The 26671-nt window shown below is 45.0% G+C and overlaps 1 protein-coding gene across 1 annotated transcript in view; it reads left to right on the top strand.

Moving 5' to 3' along the window:
• MTR (5-methyltetrahydrofolate-homocysteine methyltransferase) overlaps positions 1 to 26671 on the top strand; it is a 454402-nt gene that overhangs the window by 49123 nt on the left and 378608 nt on the right. The window contains exons 2-4 of the mRNA XM_078648574.1: positions 5056 to 5267; positions 11240 to 11329; positions 12826 to 12895. Of these exons, the coding sequence (XP_078504700.1) occupies positions 5056 to 5267; positions 11240 to 11329; positions 12826 to 12895 (372 nt within the window). The remainder of the gene's footprint in view (positions 1 to 5055; positions 5268 to 11239; positions 11330 to 12825; positions 12896 to 26671) is intronic.

The raw sequence follows: 26671 nt of genomic DNA, 5'->3' as shown, positions 1-26671 counted from the left end.
ACCACAGAACCACACACAAGCTTTGGACAAGCCTTTGTACTAGTTGTTTAGCTGAAGAAAGCATGACCAAAAACTAGGTCTTTGAGAGCAGTATAGCCAACAGAATTTCTGCAAATGGAAATGTGAGCACAAGCAGTAAGTCGCACCATTTTGAGAAGTAAGAATTAGCTAAAGCCCTACAGTAGATAGGAGACCAAAGGCCTGATTTCCTGCAAACTACCACAGTATTGATGAAATGCCAGCATAGCTACCCACTAGAACATTCTTATGATCTGCTCACAGGAGGCCTGTTATGAGACTTTGATGGATGATTCCTGGACTTGTGTTTGCGGGCCAGGAGTTCAACTTGTCCTGGAAAACTGGGCATATTTTCAATTGCCAAAGACATTTTCACCACTTTGTCTACGTATAGCATATACAACGTCATGCTTGTACAGCAGACTCTTTCCCGGATGCATCTGTTGGCATATTATGGACATGCACATGTCACCTGAGATCTATCTTTAACACCACAACCAGAGCTGATGTCTTGATTGTGTCCATGGAGACATCTGCCAATAACTGATACCCAGTCACTTCCAACAGCTCCATCCACTTTACCTGTTCCCCCAGAGCTGATTTTTTATTTTTTTTATTTGACTTTTTGTAAAGTGATACAGTTGGCAAAATAAGCACTGGCAAAGCCAATAGCTCCCGGCTTTTAGACCTATTTGTTCAGCCAGTTCTTTTTGGCGATATTGCGTAGCATCAGGAAAACCATTTTTGCTAGTGCTCTGCAGCAATTAAAGTAGAACAAAAGCACTTAAAAAAAAAAGTGAGGGAGGGCGGGAATGTTGTTTGCTGCCTGTCCTTCCGAAAAATAGGACCACGGAGGACGGTGTAACGGATGAACAGGAGAGAATAAAATAAATGAAAGACAGGTGGGGTGGAGGTGAAAAGCAGCTCATGAGAGAAAGAGTGCAACATTTGGGGGAGAGAAGCCCACAGAGGAAAGTGCAACTTTGCTTTAAAGGAGAAGTGAACAAGAGAGAGAGTGAGTACATCACGGTATGCAAAGGGTGAGAAAGAAGCATGTGTGAGAGAGAAAGAGCACCACTCGAGGGAGCGAGAAAAGCAAGGCGTGGGGAAGGGGTGGAGAATCATGCGTGTTAAAAATGAGGAGAATACATACTCTGCTTAACCAAAATTTTTAAAAAAGTGTTCCCTGAAAATGAGCAGTGGAAAGTGACAAGTCCGGAGATCAAAAGGATGGTAAGGAGGCTATGCTCCAAGGGAGAAACAACACAAGAAGCATTACAACAAACAAAAATGCAAGCAAATGAGATTGTTAATAAAGCCAACCAGTGGCACGCAATGAGAGAGCTCTAAGCCCACTTTAAGTTTCTTAGTAATCTGTCAATAATTCTTTCACAACCTTACAGCCTGATAGGCAAGACCTGAAAAGTGCCACCTCAGAATACTTCAGTAGGATTGAGCTATAACAAACGTGGAGAACACCCTTTTAAAGCAGCTGTTTTGTACCAGATATTTTATGTTAATTAATGTTTGTAGAGTGCCACCCAAACCAAACACTGAACAGAGAAAATATAAAAGAAATCCCACAGGTTTCTGGTAACTAAAATATAATAATTAAAAAGCAGTTGTCTGTGAAAACCCTGAATGGAGGAAGTGTGAATGGAGTTAAAGTGGGAGATTATTCTAAGACTTATAGAAAATGCCTTGTCTCCAAATTAATCAGTCCTTATTTTAGAGATTTGAAGTTGTCTTTGTCCTATTGAAAGTAGGGTGCATTGTAGTGTGTGACGTAACAATGTAGCGGCCATGAATTCTGCAGAGGCACTTTGTCTTGACCAATAAGAATGATAACTAATGTTTTAAATAGAATGTCTAGGAGGATCGAGAGCCTAAAAAGTAATCTAAGGGAAAATAAATACTGTCTTCTCCTGGTTCCAATCAGAATTCTGGCTACTGCCTTTTGAACCAGTTATAATATTTTTATCAGTTTGTGTGGAAGAGCCATATATATCAAGTCTCCATGGTCAAGAAGAGATTGAATCTGAGCATTGACTAAGAGAAATATGCTATTCTTTATTGATAAAATTATCTTTAGTTATTTGATTTGCCAAAACATGCTCTAGTAATGGTAGTCAGTCCTTGAATATCTCCTTGTAGACATCACAATGCAAGTATCATTTGTTGAAATCGCCTTTAAAGATTAAACCTGCAAGGCCTCCTGCATACATCAGGAGGATGTGGGTGGTCTAAACTGATCGTAAGGTAGCTTTCCATATGCTGAATGGAAGAGACCTTATCACGACTTTTCTGATTTGAGTTATCTTTTCTAGTCTCGAGGAGAAAATAAGGGAGCTCCAAGGGTCAGGCCTTGTATTTGGAAACATCTTGCCCCAAACATTTTCTCAGTTGACTTGGTCTGATAGCTTGTGAGTTTTCAGAGGCTGGTCGTAGGTGCTGAAATAGTTGTTAGGGCTGGAAGACTTTAGATGATTAAAATGTAACATAGCCATGGGAGAAATTGTGGATGATTCAGAGTCTTAAGGCAGGATCTATTTGAGCCAGAGGAATGATTTGAGACCTGGTGTGATTTGATCTTCTGCTTCATCCACAAATGTGCAGTGCTAATTGATTTTGCAGCTTTTCTAGCATGTGCTGGGAAAGCCAAGTCAGGATGCTGTTACAATATTCCAATCACAAATACATCACGTCTATGACTGAAGTTGTCATTTGGGAAATGCAAGGATGGAGAGCATGGCCTAAATCGATTCCCTATGGGAGAAGGTACACTTCAGAGGTTCACCATGGGGGACAAAGGAGAGATCTATTTCGAAGATGACTCCCAAATTATTTATACTCTGGACTGGAATTGCAGTGAACTCATTGATTTGAGTTGGGTAACAGTGGGCAGGACCAACACACCTGAAATTCTTACTTTTGGCCATTAAGGCAATTTCAGTTTTATTGCATCTAGGTTAATTTAATCAGCCAACTGAGTTGTTCCATAACCCTCCCTACAGTTTAAGGTAGATCATTTTGTCACCTACATAGAAGTGTGAACAAATGAGGACATTTAGTGTGGACGGCACTAAGGCCAAATATGTTTTGAAGTGGCTAGATAAAAGTATAGATCTCTGAGGGAATCCATATATGATGCTTGTTGCATCCGAATAACGGATCCCCTCCGCCCCTCACCAAGGCATAGGTTATTAGACAGTCAGTGAGAATTTAATAGATTTGTTTATGCTTTGGCACATTCTCCTTCGCATCATTTAGTTATGCCATGAATCTGGAAGTAGATAATATCAGGTTTATTGTATTCTCAGGATAATTTGTATTTAATGGAACCCAGTAATGACAGTTTTGAGGCAGATGGCAGCTAATGATTGCTAAAGGAGTCCTGGACCTACTGCTGGTAGCCTGACATTTTCTGTTGCATGCACAAAATGTCCGTTTGGACCCTTTATCAGCCAAGTTGAATATTTATGCCATTTTCGCCGCACCTCGATCTACCCCTTCTCCACTCCAGTCTCCACTCCACTACAATCTATCCCACTCCACTCTGCCCCACTACAATCTACCCCACTACTCCAATCTACCCCACTCTACTCCAATCTTCCCCGCTCCACTCCACACCATTCTATCACACTCCAGGTTACCGCAATTTACCCCACTCCAATCTACCCTACTTCACACCACCCTTATCTACCCCACTCAACTCTAACCCACTGCATGCCACCCAATCGACCCCACTCCATTCCATTATACCCCACTCCACTGAAACGCAATCTACCACACCCCACTCTATCCCAATCTATCACACACCACTCTACCCCATCTCAACCTACCCCACCCTCTATACCCCACTCCAATCTCCCCCACTCCAATCTATTCACCTCAAATCTACCCAACTCCACTCCATTCTGCCCGCTCCAGTCTACCTTACTCCACTCTACCCCACTCCACTCAAATCTACCCTAATCCACCCAACTCACATCTACCCCACTCCATTCTACCCCATTCCACTCCAATCAACCCTACCCCACTCCACTCCACCACACTCAATTCCAATCTACTCCACTCCATTCTACCCACTCTGTTCCACTACAATCTACCCCTTTATACCCCACTCCACTTTACCCCAGTGTACACCACTCCTATCTACCCCACTCCCTGCCACTAACAATAGCGCGCTGAACAGCAGCCACAAGGGTGCCCAGCGTGGCAAAAAACACATTGCCAAAACCAATAGCTCTTGTATATGCGAGACCTATTGGATTTGCCAGTGCTCTTTATTATGTATTCTTTGTCTTTATGGTTTTTAGATGGTAAACTGGACTGCACCTAGATAATGAACTTCCTACCAGGGGCTTATCAATTAGATGTTTTATCTATGTTCTATTCAAAGTCTTATCAAAATATTCTTTAGTTTACTTACAACGGCACCCTTAAATGGTTTTAATCTAAAAGTGTGCTTGTTTGAAACCTGATTGTTGGCTGGCTTGCAGTGCTTGACTTTGGTGTGCTCTTTGGTAGAAATGGATGCAGTCAAATCCTGCTGCATCTGTGTGCACATTTTAGAATGAATACCTCCTCTTACATACTTATGGTATCTTAGACAAAGAATGAGAGTCACACTACGGAACACTTATAAAGCTGAGATTAAACTTCATTCATGCTGTGCTTATAGATATATCATACATGGTCAAGAAAGAGTAGCGATGCAGGCTGGGTCACCACCTACTGCCTTCATCTGCCATTATCCTGTGAAGTCCGCAAATAAGTTTCATGAAACCTTCTCACTGGTACCAGTTACAGGTTTTAGATAGGTCCAAACTATAGGTTCAAGATCAGGGTATTTTCTGTTAATTATCTGATCTAATCATATTTCACAGTTTTGCAAGTTAAGATTGATTGCTTTGCAGAATTGTGATTCTCAGACACTCAAAAAATATTTGGAAAGTTACATACAATCTAATTATAAAGGAAATTGTTCACAAAAAATCAAGTTTTGAATGTTTCTTTGTTTTGTATATTTTACAGCTAGCCATTTGAGCCTGAAAGATGAAATTGAATCAATTTTACGGGAGAGGATCATGGTTTTGGATGGTGGCATGGGCACCATGATTCAGCAGCACACTCTGACAGAAGCAGATTTTCAGGGTCCCGAATTTAAGCACCACCCCAAACCACTGAAAGGAAATAATGATCTTCTGAGCATTACCCGCCCTGATCTCATCTACAAAATTCACAAGGTATTCAGCTGTTTATTGTTTAAAATTTGAATGTGAATACAGACTAGAACTTATTTGTGTTTCATACTATATTTTGGACCTACAGTTCCACCTTTGTTTGTGCCAAAAAGTTTCTCTTACTACTTTTCTCCCTTCCAGTGCTTAATGTTTTCTCATACAACCCCAACAGTCCCTAGTCTTCTGTGCTTGACATCCATCTTCCTCATTTGATGAGCAGTTTACTCTTTGTTCCCTCTGACCCCTCTGCCAGAAAATGACCCACCACTCTTTCATCACAGTTCTTGATCTCTTCAGTTGGACACAGTATATGCTCTCCCTTCCTCATCTGTTTTACAGTCCTACTTTCTTTCAAGTTCACTCTGATTATCCCTAACTGTTCTTTCCCATTTCCCTGACATTTCCATTTCCGGATAACTGATAACCTCAGAATGTGAAGATTTGCTGCTTAATGTTCAAAAGACCTGTTAAATACTAAAATGAAATGTCTGTGCACATTGCAGACACTACATAAATGGCATCCTTTTGCGGTTGAAGACACATTTTTGCGCTATCAATGGAATCACATCGGAGGACCTGTCAGTACAGAACATCATTTTATATTTAAAGGCTCTAGTAAACTACGAATTCACATTTAATTTGATCCTTAAACTGATATTATTCTCTGTCTTATAGGAGGAGTTACATAATTGTTCACATCCTCTGGAGATTATTTTAGGGCCACCTAAATTCGCAACTAATATGTATGAGCATCTAGGGAAAGTTTTTGAGAAAGTACATGATTTAGGGAAAGTTTTTGAGAAAGTGCATGATTCATGTATTGGTTGGCTCTATGAATATAATGAACCTAATCTTCAATGTGGTGGGAGCTCTCATCGCTTTTAGTAGCTATGGTGTCCCCGTCATTTTTATCAGAATAATATGCAGACCATATTGGACGTAATGCAAATCAGATCTTCAACTATTGTGCCTTTACACTGTCAATCTTGTGGGACGCACGGTTTCTGTCAAACGTACACACTAGGTGCAGAAGAGATTCACCGCATCTCACTGTTGCGTGCTGACAGTAATTGTTGCTCAAGTTTCGTGCCTGCAGTGTCTTCGTTGCCTTCATGTTGTTTGAGTGAAGCCACGGTCTCCTTTGTTTTCGCCGTCATTGCCTAGTGGTTTATGTGGCACCTCATTACTTGGTATGTGATACCTGTAGAAGTGCACAAAATCTCTGGGGGTCATCTTGGGCATCTACAGATAAGCATTGTAAAAATTCTAGATGAGTGCTACCTAGAATTCACCTCCCTTCATATCTCCCCCTTTTTCTAGAATACCATTTTCTCATGATTACCTTGAAGCATTACATCTAGTTGTGACCATCCCATCATGGCGGCCATACTTCTTGTTGGAAGCTTCCTCTTCCTTTTTTCTGTATAGCACTGTTTAAGGAGACAACACCAACTCCTCTCTGCATCATAATGCAGTCAGAATATTTGTGTGGGTCGTTTATCCCCCCCCCCCCGTTTTTCTATTTTTGCCTTATTTCTGTTTCTCTTAGATGTTTGTCACCTTAGGGGTGCACAAGAAGAAAATGAGCCCAAAAGGTAGTGAGGGTCTATGGATGTTTATTTTAGACACAGAGTCAGCGTCTCTCATAAGTCACAACTACACAACAAAGTCTAGGCGGCAGGTCCATGAAATAAAAGGAAGGTCTTCCCAGCGCGTCTCCGTCTTCTGCTTCTTTGCCGCTCTCGCCAGCCCCAAAACAAAAGAAAGACAGGTGGCTGTTAGCTCACAGCTGATAGTCAAAATTATAGCGTCAGGGAGGGGAGTGAGGGCAACACGCGTGAGGGGAGAACAGGCTACCGTCACCAAGGAAAGCAGACCAACCGCAAAGAGTGCACGTGAGTGCTCAGGAATCCCCGTGCCCCTGCCTTCCACCCTCTTCCCGCTGCTGCCCCTTCCCGACCCGTTTAAAGGGTAACAGGGTACGCAAACGTTCACGTACCTGGTGTAGCCACGCGTCTTCCTGCGCGTGGCTGGGCGGTGCGTGGGAACGGTGGCCTCCTGGCTTCTCCGGTGTCCTCGCGCCGTCTTCGTCCGCCTGGTCGGAAAGCCGACTGCTTGTACTCGCGCTGCCTTCCTCTTCCGCCGTACCTCGCTCTCGTCCTCCTTCCGTTGTCCGGGTCTCTTGGTGGGTGATTCCTCTACGGGGCTTCGGTGCCGGCGAGCTCCGCACCATCCACACCACGGCGTCTTCCGGCTCTCCCTTTTCAGGACCTGATCCGCTCTCTGATTGGCGGGACGGCCACCACGTCATCGGAGGAGGGTAATCCTCCTCGCAGGGCTCCCAGTTGTTAAAGGGCCCGCGTCCTTCCTGCAACCGAGATTCAGAGTTCGTTACGGGGCAGGACTGGACCCCGTGACAATGTTGTACCTGGATTTTCTTCTATGTTGCTACAGATGTTTAATCCCTTCAGCCTAGTTGTTGTGTGTGCTGTATGCTGTTGTTACTTTCAGCCTTATTTTACATCCTCCAGGAGCTTTTTCTTATGTAGCAAGTCTTTTCCCTCCTAATTAAGTGGCCCTTCCCTGCAGATACATACTTCGTAGACATTATTTCTGCTGTGTAAGGGTCTAGTGGCTAACCGGAATTTGTCAACGGTACTTCAGGCATGCCAGAGATAAGCTACTGAAGACTTTGCCCTATCCTGCTACAAGTAACATAGTGTAACTAGCATATATTTTCAAGGCATACATTCCTGTAACATATAGCTATAAAGTTGAATAACAGATATTTTTTACCTAGCTCAATGGTACCCATTTTATGGACCTTAGGAGAATGAAAGGATGAGTGAAATTACTGGGATTCGAACCGATGACCATGTGATGAATTACAGATCCCAATAGTAGATATAATAATCGACTGTGCAGGCAGATGCCACACATTGAGGTAATTCTGCAGTAATTTGCAATCTGGAATCCAAGACATATACTACTATCCAACATTTTAGGATATTTAATCGACACCTAGAGCTGCCTGACATATAATGCAATAGATTTTTAACCCACAAGATTGTTGTCATGGCAAGAAGATTGCACCTCTTGCAGCTGTGCTCCTATAATGGGTAACTTGGTGAATACAATATCAAGTACTGCTGCTATTGTAGACATCATACTTGCCTGTCTTGGCAGTCAGATTTGGAGGAACACTTCTGTTGTACAAATTGATGATACAGATTCTCAAACACCCTCTCCAAGATCTGTTACGGTATGAATAACCCTTCTTTTATCCCTATATAGTCAGATTCTTGAATCTAATTTGTGATACCATATCGTTATGCAGTTATTCTGACACTATTCTGCTATATTCCCGAGTTGTTAGTCAATGATACTTGTACTTCCATTTAAGCAATAAAGTTATTGCTCTAGGTACAACTGTGTGTGCATGTGTATATATGTGTAGAAGTTGGAACTATGGGCTCCCGGTGTGGCACTTCTATTAGCTGGTTGACTCCTTAGAATTTTTGCTCATTCAAGCACCAGGGGCTAGATGGACGAAGCATTTTTGCGTTCGAAAAAGGGTTGATTCTGTGATTTGGGCTGTTTACAAACGCAAAAATGCTTTTTCTGAATTACCAAGCATTAACTGTGATGCAGTAACTAACTTGTTACTCAGTCGCAGTTTAGGTTTTTAATTCCATATTTGGAAGGGACATGTTGAGGGCGCCCCTTCCTAATACTGATTCACAGTGTTATGTGTACATTTTTTGCATTCATAATGCGGTGGCAAAATATTTGCAGCTTAACACCAACTCAAAGTTGGCGGTATGAGAATGGTTGAATAAATATTTTTTTATGACCAGGCAGTGGTCCCATGGACCAGTGCCTGCTCTTAATAAGCATTGGCAGAGCCAATAGGTCTCGCCTTTGGGACCTTATAGGTGTTTAGCCATGCAACAGTTAGTGTTGTTTCACCAAGGAAATTGTGTTGCATAACTAAATACTTATAAGGTCCCAAAAGCGAAGTCATTTACAATACAAATAGCTTAAACTCTTTCAAATGCAAGATCTATTGCTCTGAAAACGCTTCTTTTTATGTAAGCACCGGTAGTTTAAGTGATTTGCCCAGAATCAAGAAGTCGAGACCCGTAGCTGGGTACACCGACTGGCCCAGAGCGAGTTAAGTTTTGTTTGAGGAAGCAAAATAAACATAGAGCTTCTAGACGTGACGCGGCGCTGCCTACTCTGGTCATAAACCGCCGCAGTTGCACTGCCACTAAGACAGGCACAGCTCACGGGAATTGCTATTCATAATCAACATTAAACAGTCGCCTCCCATCAGCACAATGCAAATCCTCAAGACAAAAGCGCATTCAGTAGAGAATCAAGCCAATGATGACTTGCCAGCGAGTGATGATAACACACGATCAGCCCCTGTCATTCCTCCTGCGGTTCCCAACCAGAGAGAAGCGGCAGCAGAGATTGGGAGAGAAATGAAGGGAAGGGACATGCGAACGAGCCTCCCATTGCGCCAAGGGCAGGACGCCGGCGAGCACCTGGAAGAGAGGAGGGCAGCCGCACTGGGCCCTGCTGGGCAGAGCAGGTAAACAATCGCGAGCGGCGCAGCCACACTACTGCCGGTGTTCCGTCGGTTTAAGCTTCCCGTTTCACACGCCCAGAAGTAACTCTTCCTCTTCAGACAGCTAAATGTTCACTGATGTCTGTTACCGGAAGTGTGCTGGGAATTTGTTCATTTAAGCAACGATACTACAGGCAGCTTTTTTTTTAATTCAAAAGAAACAGGTCCCCATACTTTTTTTATTTAAAAAAACAACATGTTTGGGTCAATCCCTGCCGTTCGTGTATGAATGGTGCATTGGCTAATTTATGATGATAAAACAAGCATTGGCTGCGAGCGAGCGGCCGCGAGACGCGATATGTGGTGGGGGGAGGGAGAAGCGGGAGTTGTGTGTGCACGCGCGATAAAGGGAAAAAAACGGTCGCGAGTGGTGCGCGTGATGGCGCCTCCGCTCATGCATGTGCGCGTAACCGCACGCTCCATGAAAGCAAAATGCATGTGGTAGGACTTTTTAAAGCCCACTACTAAATGTCTCGCAGAACAGTGGATGCGCTGGATCAGGGGGGGCCAAAAGAAGACACTTAAACGTTTACACGCATCCCATTTTCCTTAACTCCTAAACCGCAGCGCAAATTCCGCCATGGTGCGGGAGTTCTAATCAGTGGGCGGGGCTGCGTCGACCAATGGACGTGCGCTGCACTAGCGAGGTAGTGCTCGCGACAGCAGTTGGCCGACGCAAGCACGGTAGGGGTTAAAGGAAAACAGGCTACATAAAAAAAAAATTAATTGATTTATTTAAAAGCAATCACAGACATGGTGGTCTGCTGACCTCAGCAGGCCACCATCCCTATGATGGCAGCGTATCTTAGTGGATTACAAATTTACAATCCATTTCATTAATTTGCATTAGGTTGGTCTATTTGCGATCCACTAGGAACCGCTAATAAAACTCAAAAGTTTCATACTTTAAGAATAGCTATTTCCTAATTGTGATTCTGAGGAAATCCCAATTAGGAAATCGCTATTACTATCTTTGTACATCTGGCCCCAGATTTGTCGTAAGGCTATTTAGTAGTGTTTCTGTTTCTAAAATTCTCATGCCTTTGAAGTTGCTGGAGGAGCATTCTTGTACCAACCACTGTTATTTTCGTTCTGTTTGGTTTTAATAACCCAGAACATTTTTGTTATCTATGGGGCGAGAACATCCTTATAGACAGCTATAGACCAATACAGAACAGTGCCCTTTTATCCAATTCTCATTTCATCAGGACGTAATATGTAAAACAGCCTGGGAAATGGTTCTCTTGCAAGCCTTGTTGGTGCACATGAAAAGTGCTGTCTTATGTGTGTGAAGGAAAAAGGGTAAGAACTGATTGAATTGTGAATCTCTTTGTTATTGCAGGAGTACCTGATGTCTGGAGCTGATATAGTTGAAACAAACACATTCAGCAGCACAAGTGTTGCTCAAGCAGACTATGGCCTGGAACACCTGGTAAGCTTGGTATCCTTTTTTTTTTTTTAGATACAACATTATTTTAACATTATCTTCTTTTGAAGTAAGGTCTAAACGGCCTCATGATTTAAAGTATTGTGACCACTGTGGATCTGAGCTAGGCTCTGGGAATTGGCTTTAATTAGTATTAGACAAGCCACCCCCCCCCCGCTCTTCCCAAGGCAGGCCCTTTACTGTCTAAGGTTTAGTAAATTTGCAAGATACGGAAACACTTATGTACAGAGAGTATTTCATAAGCGTATTTATTTGACATATGTTTTCAGTACCCAATACTGGAGTGGTATTGAGGTGTATTCTGGAATGGAAGTGTTCAAACTTTCAATTGGGTGGTTGGAAAGGGAGAGGAATGACACGCGAGGTAGCTAATTAACAATGTGTCCTGCAGTAGTGGTGAAACGCTTCTTAGACTGCGAGTGTGTACCAGTTTGTAGAGCCTCATTAGCTGAAATTATTTCTGCACTGACATGATTTGTCAGAGGGTGGGATGACCAGATCGTCATTATTTCCTGATGATAGGGCTGGAGGTTGCGCACTGCAGTATGTAGTTTTGCGGTTAATAAGGGCTGGATTTCCACAGCATGCTTGTAGGGCAGATTGTTTTTATACTGAGCCTTCTTGAGAAGCGAAGGTAATGGAGGTCTTAGTTATGGTAATGGAGGTCTTGGCAATGGTGTCACTTGCCTTTCTATTCTGTGGATTATGAGCCTGGTGGTTTGTTTTTTCTGAAGGATTTATTGATAATTACTTGGTTAACCGAGTTGCAGTGAGCTACAATAATCAAGCTTAGGGGGCTATGCTGGCTCTGGTAAATCTCTTCCTTTGTTGATATCGGATAAGAGAGGATTTCTTGATAGAATAAAGGGCTTTTGGTTGTTAAGACTGCACTGCATTCAGGGGTGAATGAGAGGTCTTTGTTGAAGGTGATGGTGGATTGTTTGGCTGTCTAAAATGCAGATAGGACGGTGTCCAGGGACTGGTATCGGACAAAATTAATTGAAGGGACTGATTTGTTTTTCTGTCCCAGCTAGGATCTGTGTCTGAGAGATAATTAAGGCAATACCTTTTTGCTACTTCAGGGTACCAGTGATGACTTCAGTGAGGGACTGTCAGCCATGTAATGCTGCTATGCAGCTGGTAGTAGACAGCGGTGTTCCCTCCAGTTCATTTACTATGTGTGCAGAAATAAAGTTGTTTTGCACACTTTGCTTTATCATGTGTACATGCAAATAAGGAGGTCAGTCACTATGATTTTTCTCATGTGTTTGAATACTTGGTTGATCACCATGCTGTTCAGCAGTAACTGTTCCGTGCCACTATTCCACTTCTCTCCCAGAGAAACCTCATCATATTTTTGTATTGAGGCTTCTCCATGAAATGGGCGTGACAATTTTGCTCATTTTACAAACCAAGCAGTTTATCTTGTGTGTTATCTGATATTTCTAAACAATGAATTAACCTGTTTGCCTTTGTTGTAGGCATACCGCATGAATAAAGTTTCTGCTGAAGTGGCTCGGAAAGCAGTTGTAGATGTAACTGCTGAAACAGGCGAGTAGCTCATTTTTCACTTCTATGTTTTCTTCTATTAGTTTATTTGGTAACAAACCCTTTGCTCATTTAGAGCTGTTTAATATTAGAGAGTCAAGTTGTAAGCCTTTAGGTTTTCTTATCGTTTCAGACTAATAGGAGGGAATCTGAGAAACATTTGTCAGACGTTTGCTCCAGTTATGGTAAATCTACTCAAACCTTCACATACTGAGGGTTTAGTACCCTGGAGGTGGAAACACGCGATGGTGGTGTGGTACCACTACTCAAAAAATCTAATCTGGAAGTCACAGATTGGGCTAATTCGTAGCCTATTTCGCTGTTTCGACATTTCCAAAGACTCTTGAAAAGTATGTTAATCAACAATTGTCGGATTATTTGGAGTTTAACATGCTTTTACATTCTTTGAAATCAGGATTTAGGTCAAAACATAGCACTGAAACTATGCTAGGCATAGCTGAGCATCTCAGATCACAGCTTGATAGAGGGGGTGCTGATGCTGTTATCCTGCTGGATCTTAGGACTCCATTTGATACCGTTTCCCCATATGGTACTCTTACACAGGCTAGCTGATCCGGGCCTCCAAGGCCTGGCGTTGACTTGACTCTTTTCTTTTTCACAAGACTATTCTTTTTAAGTTTCTTCTAACGTGCAGACATCTTTGACTCATTTTCTACTGTATGGGGTTCTTCAGGGCTCCTCCTTGAGCCCATTTTGTTCAAGATCTAAGTTTTTCCGCTGGCAAACATAGTTTAAGTGCATGGCCTTATGCTTTTTTTCTTATGCTGATGGCACTCAAATTATTGTGCCTTTAATTTGAAAGGATGGCCGCAGTCCAGCTGACCTACATTCCTGTCCGGTCAAGTTGGAGACCTAGATGAGGAACCATTCTTCAAAACTAAATGGGAACAAGTCTGAAGATTTACTGATTGGCAATCATTCCCAACTTTGGGGCTCTCATTGCTAAATAAACAAACTGGGGCCTGGCCCTAGTCCAAGCCAGGCGATTAAGGACCTAGGCCTTTGGCTTGATGATAAGCTTATCATGGACCAGCAAATCACCAGGGTGGTGATCTGTTATTTGGGCTTTCTCAGGTGTTTGAGGAAAATACTTTGGCTTTTACCTGTTTCCTCTCATAGTCAAGTCAAATCAAACCACTTTATTCGATTAATTAAAATCATAAAAGTATGCTCTACATATACAAAACATTAAAAATATTTAAAAAAATGTTATACAATTTAAAACACAGTACAAAGGACATTAAAAAATCCTTAACAAACATTTCCATTTTTAAAGCCAGTAAACAGTATACCTAGACTTATATTAAGAGAATTAACTTTCCTGTGCAGCATCCTGTCTAACCCTCCTGCTTCTAACAGACGCAGCAAGGAAGCTGGCAACACTAAACATGGTTTCGGGGGTTTCCAACAGTTGTAAAAACAGTAAAGCAGGTTTACACTGAATAAAATTCATCTTTTTCAATAATGGGAAAATAAACCTTTTCCTAGCCTTGCGGTACAAAGGACAAAAAAACATAAAATGCAAGGTGTCTTGGGGAGAGAAATCATCACATTTGCACGGAGCAGCGTCCTCGAGCCTACTCCAGCCCTGCAAATCCCATAATACCATATGTATTTGGTTGAAGCGAAATTTTGTCAATAGCCATCTATGAAAAGAGTTAGTCACAATGGACAAATAAGGAGGCATCGCTAATGACAAAATAACCAGGAGGTGGCCCCTGACCGACGGTTTACATAATTCTACTGCTTCCCGCTCTACCTCGCTTAGCTTAGTAAAATTAGTTTTCACCCACGCTAAATCAGCCTTACATAAAGATTCTGGATTGGAAAAAATCTCAGGGCGCCCCATATTCACAGCTGACGTTTTTATATAGGACAACCACTGGATTTCCTTCATGTTATCTAAATTAATACAGTCCTTTAGGATCTTGTGGTTTAGGGAAAGATTCGAATTCAACCAAATTTTGATCCATAACAGGATAGGGGCTATTTTAATTATATCTGATATATATCCTATCCCCAACTCAAGATGGACAGAGTGGGTAGCTGTGGATTGTGGAAGGCCTAGAAGGAACCGTAAAAATGTGTTTTCTTCTGTTTGAATGGGGTTGGGTTTGGTAAACCCCCATATTGCTGCCCCATACCTTGCAATTGAGATGGTCTTGGCTTTATAAATTGCCAGGATCGCCTCATAGGGTTTCCCCCCCCAATCTTTTAGCGAATCCTAACACTGCAGCAGAAGAACTTCTCACTGCGTTTACCTTTATTGAAAGCTGCAGGGACCATGTTCCCCTATCATCAAAAACTATTCCCAAATAGGTAAATACTTTCACTCTGGTGATTACTTCACTACCACAGTAAAAGGTCTTGACATTGTTTTTTGAAACACCTAACGACATGGTATGCGATTTGCCATTATTTACCACCAGATCCAGGCTTTTCATAAAAACCCCAAAAGAGTCCAACAATCTTTGTAGGCCCAGCGGAGTCCTTGCTAATAAGACAACATCGTCGGCATAGAGGAGCACCGGGATCGGTGTTCCTCCCATGCGCGGGATGTCAAGGGTGGCTGTTAACAAATTTGCCTCCAACGAATTCACATACAGCGTAAACAACATGGGGCCAGGATACATCCCTGACGCACCCCTCTGCCGGACTTAAAACTTGACATACATTTTCCCTCGTTCGTCATCCTAATTGAGGCATTTAGGTCTTTATGCAGCTCAGCCAAAAAATACACAAGGGGCCCATCAAGGCCCATCTCCAGGAGCATTGTCCACAGCCTTGATCTATTGACTAGATCAAAGGCCGTGGACAGGTCCATAAAGCCCAGGAAAATAGAGCCTCTTGCCGCCTTCGTGTATTTAGCTATAATTAGGTGTAAGTTCAGACATTGGTCCTCCGTGCTCCTCCTAGCTCTAAAGCCATACTGGGCGTCGGACAGTATATTGTTCTCCGAAGCCCAACCTGTTATCTTTGCTAGAATGACCTTCCCAAAGATTTTAATGGAGGAGTCTAGCAAAGATATAGGCCTATAGCATCTAGGGTCTCCCCTTTGACCCTTCTTAAACACAGGAATTATTATCGAACGAGACCATGACTTAGGGAATCCTACACTGGCCGAGGTATTGAAGACATTGGTCAAAATATTTGCCCAGTACGTAGGGTTTGCCTTGTACATATCTGAGGGTACCCCATCCGGGCCTGGTGCCTTTCGCCCTGCTGTGCTCTCAATTGCTTTGACAACTTCAGCTATGTTAAACCTTACTGGTATAACGGGAGGTTCAGAGGCTGGGGCCACAAAAGTTTCCAGCTCTAGATGACTTCCATAGATTTTTTCAAAGTGGCTCAACCAGTCCTCCTCTGCAATATTTAGTTCTAAGACAGTATTTTGATTACAGGAAAACAAGGGGGTATTAATAATAGACCAAAACTTGGCACTATCTTTTAGGGTTGCTTTATCCATAAGCTCAGCCCATGTATCGTGTTTAATTTTGTTTTTCCGTGCCTGAACTACTCTTGAGTACTCTCTCCTAAGCTGGGCAACCAGAACTTTATTCCTGTGTTGATCGTGAAGAGCCTTTTTAAGAAGGTTATGGGCTTTAGTACATTTATGGTCAAACCAGCCCATTACCGGTTTATTTTTAGCTGCTCGGCAATTGGACGTAAGTTCTTTTGCCACTTGAGAGCAAATAACTTCATAAGAGCTTATTACATCCTCCCCGTTAAAAAGAGGATCTCCACAGATATTTAGTTCCTGGGCAGCCTTAGCTGTAATGGTACTGAAAAAATCCTCAGGCACAACCTTACTCCAGTTTACCCTCCTCCCCTGATCTTTGGCTTTAACCTCAACTACAGCCTGTGGCGAAACAGTTTTATTTAATAGAGAAAAACCATTTACTAACTCAATCACCACAGGATTGTGGTCACTAAAAAAAGAAGGTATAGCATTATAAGAGATTACGTATTTTAAAAGTCCTGACGAGAGAAATATGTAGTCAATTATTGTTTCACAATCCCTACCTATATACGTGGCAACACGGGTACTTTTATAAAAAAACCCTGCTTCAAACAAATCATTATTAGACAAGAGTTTCTCCAGTGCTTCCCCCTTGTGATTATGCTCGAAGTGCTGCGGGGATGTGAAGTCTGGTCCATCTTTATCATTTAATTGACAGTTCTGACTACATAAATGCACATTAAAATTACCCAACAAAATATATTGGCAAAAAGTGGTTTGCTTTTCCTTATAGGTATTTAAAAAATCTGTCAACCAAACTAAATGCTCATTTGGGAAATCCCCTTGCTGCGAATTATAGCAGTTCACTAGAATTAATTTGGTATTATTAGCCAGGCTTAATTCCAGAATAAGAAAATTATGGGAGGCACAATCTACCCTTTTAACTCTCCCTCTTACATTCACAGAGACCAATAGCACGAGGCCCCCTCTATCTCTCCCTGCTGACGATCTCAACGCAGGGACAAAATGCGATGTAAAGCTATACATACAAAAATCACAGGCCTTGTCCCATGTCTCTTGGAGAGCAACAATATCATGTTGTTTAACAAAGTTTAACCAATTGCTATCATCTCTCTTGGAACGCAGCCCAGCAACGTTCCAACTTAAAATCTTAACCTTTTCCCCCTCGGCATTGCACACAGTTGCGGGATTACAGTATGTATTGTAAGAAATCAATGTAGTATGTTCAGGTACCGAGGAGACCAGATCTAGGGGGGTCTCATCTCCCAGACCCTCACCAACCTCCCGTCAATCGCACATCTCTAGTCCAGAGAGTGCATCAAATCTATTGTGTGTGACAATATTAGGCCCATATTTAAAATGATTCTCTCCACCAGATCCCTGCGATAAGCATGGCGTCCGAGACTCGACAGGTGTATATGGTCTCAGTGTCGCCCTATGTGGGGGGGCTCTTGTTAGGTGATTATAGAAGAACCCAAGAGGGCGCACGCAAATACTATTGGCATCGTACGTCATAGAGGCTGCCCTTAACAAAACTGTAGCCACATGTTGTGGGTGTCTAAAATTTACAATTATGCAGTCCCCGCTACACGTCTTTCTAGAGGGGCCAATCCAGTTCGCCCTTCTAGTTGATATAATTTCAGAAGTAAATTTTATGGGGAAACCACACCTCATATTCAACCACGACACAGTTTTATTTTTGAGGGAATCATGCGATTCCTCAGATGACTGGGCCGAGTGCAAATCAGGAGGTGGGACATTGGTTAAAACTACTACGTAGGGGGCGCAATCCGGCGGAAGATTCATAAATTTACTTCTCTTAACGGGATTGCTACTAGATGTACCATCAGGCCCTAAATTCGGTCGTGTAACTACGCTCACTACTGTAGTAGGAACCGGGGTAACTGGGTCAGTTCTAATTCTGTGCTGAGAGGATTGCTGCTGATTATCAGCCCTAACTTCCTGCTTCTACCCCACCTGTACCCTTCCCGGTAGGTTTTTCACTATCAACCAAAGCTTACTTCGGCAGTGACACTGTCGAGTTTGCGCACTAGGGGTTGGACATACTCTTCTAGTTTTGCTTCAATCTTGGCTTCCAGAGAGCGAACTAGTAGGGCAAATTGGTCTGGGCTTAGATTAATATTAGCCACATTACTTTCTTCCTGTAATATAGTAGACTCATCAGTGGTGTGTTTAGCTGGTAAGGAGGTATCTACCCTTCTTTTTGTGTGCTTCCCCCCCCTTTTGCTTTGTTGTTTCCTGCAGGTTCTAACAGGTCTAGTGATTGGCAGAGCCTCCTCATTGTCAACAATTGATGTATTTAAAATTTCTAAATGGGGCTAAGAGTGAACCTGGGCTTCCACCGTTGTGGCCACTGCAGGACCCATTTCAGGGGTGGCAACCTCTGGTGGATCCTCCAGAGGGGTCAGAGAATCTTGAGCGGGGTCAAGTGGGCTCCCTCTACCTAGGGAGACCCTCCTATCATTATTAATTTTATTTACCATCTTTACCAGGTAGTTATCAATTGGGCCTACCCCCAATATAAATTTCTCATTCGTGGCTCTTGGCATAGTTTTTCCTAGTTCCTAGATTAATTCTACTTAGAGGAAGTAAAGCAGGTTATATGTCCTAAACAGTACAGCCAAAAAAACAAAATATTTAGGTTGTCAATCCACTCTATTGTATGACAACTTTACCAAATATCACTGTCCTAGGTCTCCAGAGGACACAACTCAATTTAGACAGAGTCTAGGGCCCTGCCCTGTCTCCTCCTGTCTATGACTGTCATAGACTGTCCCGCCCTTGTCCCGGGCTTCTCCCGGTCGCTCCCGCGCGCGACTCGCGGGGCGAGAGGCGTTCCGGTGTTTTCCAGGGCCTCCGGGCGCGTCTGCGTCACCCTGTTGCACCGGGGCAGCTGGGAGCTGTAGTTCTCCCTCAGCTGCGGTGGATCCGGCGTGTGCAGCAGAGTCCCACACTATGCCCGTGCCGTTGCCCTCATGGCGGGATCTGGACAGCTGGATGGCCGTTGCCCTCACGGCGTAGAAGCGTGCATGTACACTTAGAGTTTGTCCTCTCATAGAACAATGATTACTTCAAGACTTGATTACAGTAATGTTCTTTATCTGGGTGCTACTAAATATTTAACAAAGAGATTGCAGGCAGTACACAGTGCAGCAGCCTTCTTCTTTACCACCTTCCAAAATTTAGTTTGGTCTCCTACCATTTTCGGGACTTAACCCACCTCCCACTAGATATGTGTATTCAGTATAAGGCAATGTGTTACATGCACAAAACCATAAGAAATTTGGCACAGCTATATCTAAGCTTTCCCCAAAATTCAAGCGGACAGGCAAGGAGGGTGTTTTTGCCTATTTGGGTCCTTACTTATGGAATTCCCTCCCTTCGAAGCTGTGTTTATACATCTCTTTTATAAAGTTCAAAAAGCAGTTTAAGATTTTGCTTTTCTAACTGCCAGTCTCCTGCCCTATCTGTTTATGCTATTTTTGTGGAGCTCAGTTGGGGCAGCCGTGCGCTTTTAAAATCTGAATAGTAATAACATTCACAATGATAATAATGTCACTATCAGATGACCTTTTCTCTTGGTATTCATGTGCTGTTCTCTTCCAAGATAATTTCCTTTAACAACATTACAAATTGGAATAATTTAGTGTATGGCTGTTAGAAATAGGGTAGCGGGGTGCAGAGCGGGCTGGGCCAAACTCCGGAGGACATGTGTAAAGCATCCACGCAGTACACACAGACGACACACAAGGCACACTCCAAAAAGAGACGCAACACAATGTTGTGTAAGAATAACTTTTGTATTGTTTGAAACACACAATAGTAATCACAGTAATCTCTATACTGCGCCAACTGGCGCCTAGGCAATATTTACAGGGGGATTATTTACATGGCAGAGCCAATCGGACCGCTGCCAGAACCATCGCAGAAAGGACAAAGGATAAAGGTAAGTCCTTCGGCCTCAATCCTGCAATAAAACATCAGGGCGTGACATTATGCCGGAACACCTGCAACGGAAACATCATTGCATGACAGTAGTATTCGGCATAGGAACCTGTGGCGTAAATCATATTAGCATAACACCTTAGGCAGGAACATCTGCAGTAGGCCTAAGTCCCATTAGATTACACACATAAAGGCAGCTTTAGGTATAAACATGGCGCATCAGAACATGAAAACATTACTAGCATGAAGGCATTTCGTTAGCGTGAAACCATGGGGCCTACACCAGAGGCACGACTGCAAGGCATGAAGGTACATTACGCGGCATCACAGCAGGGCAAACATGGTAGAACTTGCACATCATATCCTGATTTTGGGCATAGACATAACTTTGCGCGTAGCCTTAGGCATGAAAGCACCTTCTGCCCAAAACCCTCAGTGTAGGTGTTAGAGTTTGCTAGTTAGGGGACATCACCTGAGCCTGATTGCAATATCTCCAACCCTAACTTACATTACACATACCCTAATTTGAACGGGGCCTAAAATATGAATGGGTAGGCCTCCTTTGCAGGGTGGATACACGGTATATAGCCAATGTGGGGCATAGGTAACAATCAGCAAGCACCAGCATGTATACATTGGGCACACTCCTGATAGGATGGGGCATAAACCATAATTAACATTAGGCATAAACCTGGGCACTAGGGTACAAGCGTGAGTAACACCAGTTCTGGTCACGTTAGAGTCCCCTCTCCCGGGGCTCTCCGGTTCAGTAATGCCCAATCTGTTACAATAATGAAGGGTTGCTGGCACACCCTGGCGTCCCTTCCTCTGGGGCGCGGAAGTACAAGATGCCCCCCAACTTTACAATATTAAAGGGGCACTGGCGCACCTGGGCGCCCCCCTCCTCTGCCCGGACCGTGCAGCAATAGTCAGAGCCCAGCCCCACTCCTTGGGGGCTGGGCAGGGGAGTCCGCCGCTGGTGCAGCTCTCTGGTGCCCAAAAGAGTCTGGTCCTACGTCGCAGGTGCCCGCTGCCAGACGGGGCACCTGTAAAGTCAGCACTGTCACCGGGGGCGGGCACCGGCAATGTGCCTCGACACCCCCCACCAAGGTAGGCCTGGGCCCCCTTGGCCCCCACGTTGCTGCTAGAGCCCCACAATCACCGGGGATCCTTGCGGAGCGGCTCCGGACTTCTCCTGCTCTTCTCTGGAGGTTGCGGGGCTCTCCTCGGCGTGTGAGAGCCCCGCCCGCAGCAGCGCCTCATTCAACTTCACCCGGGCCCCTCCTGGGACCCGGGGCTTGGGAAAGGAGCCTGCAAAGCTCCGGATGTTTTAGCCAGGCCACGGGGCTCTCCTGTCTTCATCCGCATTGCTGTTGTACTGTGGGTTTGGGAACCTGGATGCGAAGTTTAATACATGGTTATTTATTGTTGGTCCATACAATAACAACTTTGCCTGCAAGGTGAGGTAGAAAAGACTTCAATGCTAAGTGAAAAGCTAAGTGTTCCAGGTAGACCTTTGGACACCCTGGTGTCTGGGCTCCCACTGGTCTTAGAAAGACATATTCTGTCAGTGTGAAATCCATCCTGTAAGGGAGGGGTCTGTTGTAATGGTCTCTGCAGAACTGGGTAGAGGAAAGACCGCCCTTGCAACAGGCTGTTGGTGTTCCACCACTGCAGAGAGTGACACTAGATCGTCCCAATGACTACTGTTGTGCTAAGCATTCCTGCAATTGACGCATACATAGCTTGGCATGGGGTACAAACGCAATGCAGGAGGCCATCATGCCAAGGAGAAGCATGACCGTCCTGACTGTGACCTGGCTGTCTTGTTGGAAAAGAGGGACCAGTGCTTGAATGGACTGGATCTGGGCAGGATTTGGCTAGACCATGCCAACCTCTTGAGTTGAGAATTGCCCCCAGGTAGGGTTGAATCTGGAGGGGTTGAAGGTGGGATTTCATAGCATGGATTGTAAGCCCTAACTCGTGTAGGAGGTTAATCGTGAGTTGTGTGATTTTGCAGCATTGCTTTGGGGAGGCACTCTTGATTAGCCAGTCGTCCAGGTAGGGAAAGACATGTGCCGATTTTTATCCTAGCGTCTGGTCTACCTGCGGCCTAAATAGATGCTGACCATCAAACAGAAGATTAAGCAGGATCTGCTGGACCTCCGGCGTGAAGCCGGAGATTCAGAGCGAGGCGTGCCTGTGAAAGAGGACACTAGAGTTAATCCCCCTAGAGGCAGTGTCTCTGACATCTAATGCGCAGCAAAAAGTGGTATTGGAGATCTGTTTCCCCCTCAGAGACGATTTCATAACCAGTTTTTCAGTGCTCCTTTGGGAGATGTTGGAGGAGCTCCTTCATCTCATCCAACTGGGTGCGGTCATACCTCGAGAGCAGCCAAACAGAATCCGCAATACGCCAATGGTTGGTCGAATGTGCTTCCACCCTATTACTTGCAGCGTCTGAACATCTGATCTCTTTAGCAGGTGAAGAAGTATTACTAGTGGCCTGAGAGTTGGCCCTCTTATGGGCAGTAGTAACAACCAGGGAGTCAGGTGGGAGCTGACCTCAAATGTAAATGGGGTCAGTAGGGGAGGCTTTCAGTTTCTAGTTCACTCTAGAGGTAATAACCCTAGCACAGACGGGGTCTTGAAAAATGTAAAGGGTACGGTGCAGCATGCCCTTGAGCATTGAGAGGCATTGGGTGGAACGGTGGGTGGGGGAGTGGGTCTTAAAGAGAAAGTCCTTCTCTAAAGATTCGGTGCTGAGATCCACCTTATAGAAGGAATGGCCATACCAGTAAGTTCTTATTAGGATGTAGAGTTATTTGGAGGGGAAGGACAGGAAGGGTACAAGTCAAGGTCTGTGTGCCCCTGGGAGGAGTATCAAAGATGTCTCCACCCTACACCCTCCTTTTCAGAGTGAGGTGACTCCTGAGGTGGTCCCCTGGAGAAGCAGGCGGGGAAGGTAAGCACTCTAAAACAGGATGAGGTGATCGGTGTGTGAAAGGTAAAGGGCTAGTCACCTTGTCAGCTTTCTTGTACTGCTTGTGTAGAGGTGGCATGTCCAGAGCTTCTTCGAAAGACAGCTGGTATTTGGACGGCTAAGTAGCAAACCCCAGAGGACTGGCGAGGATCCTGCATGTATGGGGATGACTAACCAAATGACTAACCATGTGTGCCCAGGGCCTGTCAATCAAATGCTGCTGGTGGGCTTGCAGCACTGATTGTGCCACCCACAGAAGCAGCTTGTAAAGTATGGATCAGGCCTGCCATTGTAGAGCTTGTATGCAGTCTGGGACTGCCATGTTGACTTGGCAAGTGCACCCACTGGCCTGTCTCTAAACCTTCCTTTTTCTACATATCTGTCACCCCTAAGGTAGGCCCAAGGGAAGGGTGCATTGTATGGGAAAGTTAGGACATGCCCTGATGTGTGTGGCATGTCCTGATAGTGAATTTCGTTTTTCACTATTGCAAGGCTACCTGTTCCCATAGGCCAGAGTGGGCAGTTTGATTATAACATCTTATAATCCTAACTGACCCAGGGAACAACGTAAAAAAACGAGTTTAGTATGCCTGAACTCAGAATGTCAAAATACATCTTTTAGTGTGGGTGATTTTTACATTCAGTGTTTGAAAATACCACTTTTAGAAAGTAGGTTTTTTCATGCCTAACCATCCAGTATGCCTCTGCTAGGTGTGTACATTCCATGTCTGGTTTGTGAGTGACAGGGGGCTGGAGAGGGCCTGGGTTCCAGCAGTCTGATGGGTCAGGGCTGGGATGAAAAGGCCCTGCATTGAATAGTGGGAGGTCATAGAAAAGAGAGTAGGGGGAGGAAAGTTCCTTTCAGCTACCTGGGCCAGGTCTGCTTTCAACATTGCTGTCTCCACCTCCTGCCAAGAAGCTGCACCAGGGAGGACAGAACTGGTTTTGACTAAGCACAGACACTTTCTGCCTTCAGAGAACAAATGATTTTGCAGTATACATATTGGGGCCCAGACCCCAAAACTTTAGATCACTTCTGGGAATCAAGACGAACCCTTTGCCAGGGAGAGAAACCAAGGAAGCTGAAGGAGGAGACTGCCCCAGTGCTGTTTGCTGTTGGCCTGCAGTGGTTACTTATTGCCAAGGAAAGGAGAAAAGGAACTTTGTGTGTACTTTTACTATCTTGAGGAAGATCTCTAAGGGCTTGAAGCCAAGTTTGCCTCCTGTTCTGAAGTCTCAGGGACACAAAGACTTCACCACCAGCTCCCCCTTAATTTCCTTGCTGGGAATTCTACCTGCAGTGAGGTGCCTGCTGTTGTTTTGGGCCCTCTGGAGACTGCGAGTCGCTGGGAGCTGGAAGCACGACACAATGAGGAGGAAGCCTGTCACGGCCGCAGCAGCTGCCGTCGCATCGCCAAAGATGCTCGTCGCATCACCGGAGAAGCGTGTCGCCACCGCAGAGGTTGCCGTTGCATCACCGGAGAAGCGTGTCGCAGGTCATGCCGTGGCTCAAGAGTTCATAGAGTTTGGCGCACAATTTGTCTTCCCAAGACCTGAAGCACCCAAATGTATTTCGAGAATCTCTGCAGAATGCTTTGATGGCCCTAGATGTCATGAGTTTCCTGACTATTTGAGTTTTGTTACAAGATTTGACTCTCTCTGCCTGACTCCTGCTGATGGCTGCATGTTTTTGCGGCATAGGATTTGGGAGTGGGTGTTCCAAATAAAAGCCCAAGGTTATTTGCCATTGTTGGACTTGGTCCTTTCTCCCCTGAATTTTTTCCCTTTTGTGGGAATCCCCGTCATGGTAAAGAGTGTGTAATACAAGTGTTAAATGTGACACAAGGGTGTGCGCACCTGTAATTCCCCCATGATGAGAATGCACCTTGGTAAAATGTCGCTTTTAAAATGGATGCCAAGGTTGTGTGTGGTGCTGCCTGACTGAGGTGGATTACCAGTCTAGTTGTTTCCCAGCGACCCCCAGCTTTTGGAGGGAAACATGGCACCCAGGGTGCTCTACTCCTCCCCCTAGACCAGTTACAACCAGTTTCCCCAGATGCTTCTAGAAACTTCTGGCACTGTCTGATAGGTGGGGTGAGGGGTATATAAATAAGGGGGCTGTGCCACCGTGTGTTCAGTCAGAGCGTGGACGTGAATGTGAGGGGACCTGCTGCCAGGGGATACCGCCGCATGGGCCTGTGTGCTGGCCCCTGAGCCCATCTGTACCCCTCCACTGTCCACAGGGCCAGTGAGAGGCCGCTGCCAGAGTACAGGCTGCTGTACCACGGGGAGTGCCACGTTACAGGGGATAATGGTTCCTAGGAGCTCCTGTCCTGTACTGATTGAGTACCCACTGGCTGCTGACCTTGCCCAGTAGTGCCTGCTGCTCTGCTGATTAGTGCCTGAGGGAGAAGAGCGCTATATTGGACTGGCCTGTGCTCCCTGCCTGCACCCTAGCGCCTCGTGGGACCCTGCCTGCATGCCCTGCTTAAGGTGACTACTATATTTGGTGGGCGCTACGCTTGGACTGTGTCCTGCCTGCTATCTGGTGCTTGGTGAAGACGGCGCTGTGTACTGATTGGCCGGGAGAAGAGGAGCACTACCTTTTGCCCCTGAAGTTGGTGTGGCTGCTTAGTGCCTGTTAAGCGCTATACTTCATGATCCAGCAGCGCTGTGTGGCCAGGAAGAACTGTTTCATTTGAAAGCGCCGCGGGCGCCTACCCTGCATTATTGCCGCCATCGCGGGTGCCCACCCCACGTGTGTGCTTGTGTCTTGGAGGGAGCCTACCCCTCATTGCCGCCACGAGAGGAATCGCCTGTCTGAAATACAGCGGGTGCCTACCCCGCATTTTAGTGCCCTTTTGCGGGTGCCTACCCCTCTTAATGCATATTTAATGAGCGGGTGCCCACCCCACGTAATGGCAACACTTTGCCTATTTTAAAGTTAGGTAGGAGCCTACCCCGCACTTCGCCGCCACTAAAACTGTCAACGAATCACCGCCGCAACCCGACGTCTGGTCTAGGGCTGCCGCGCTGCCTACTGCGGCCCGGAAGAGGAAGGAGTGACCCGGAAGTAAGCGGGGCTCCCCATGTGTGAGGAGTGAGACCAGAGTGGGAGCCCACCCCGCCGGTCAGTGCCCCCGCAAGTGGCAAGATAGTTGGTCAAGATACTAGCCTACAACTTTCCGCCTCTCCCACAACTTCTATTTGTGGTTCAAAAGCGTCGGCTCGCACATGGGCCCACCAGGCCAGGTTCACGATTTTGCTTAGACACTCACTGGCTCCACATGAGAGATTCCCCAACAGGCCGGACCTTCTCAGTCAGAAC

This window comes from Lissotriton helveticus, chromosome 6 (genome assembly GCF_964261635.1).
Source record: "Lissotriton helveticus chromosome 6, aLisHel1.1, whole genome shotgun sequence".
NCBI lineage: Eukaryota > Metazoa > Chordata > Amphibia > Caudata > Salamandridae > Lissotriton > Lissotriton helveticus.
This window is presented reverse-complemented; position numbering and strand designations above follow the sequence as displayed.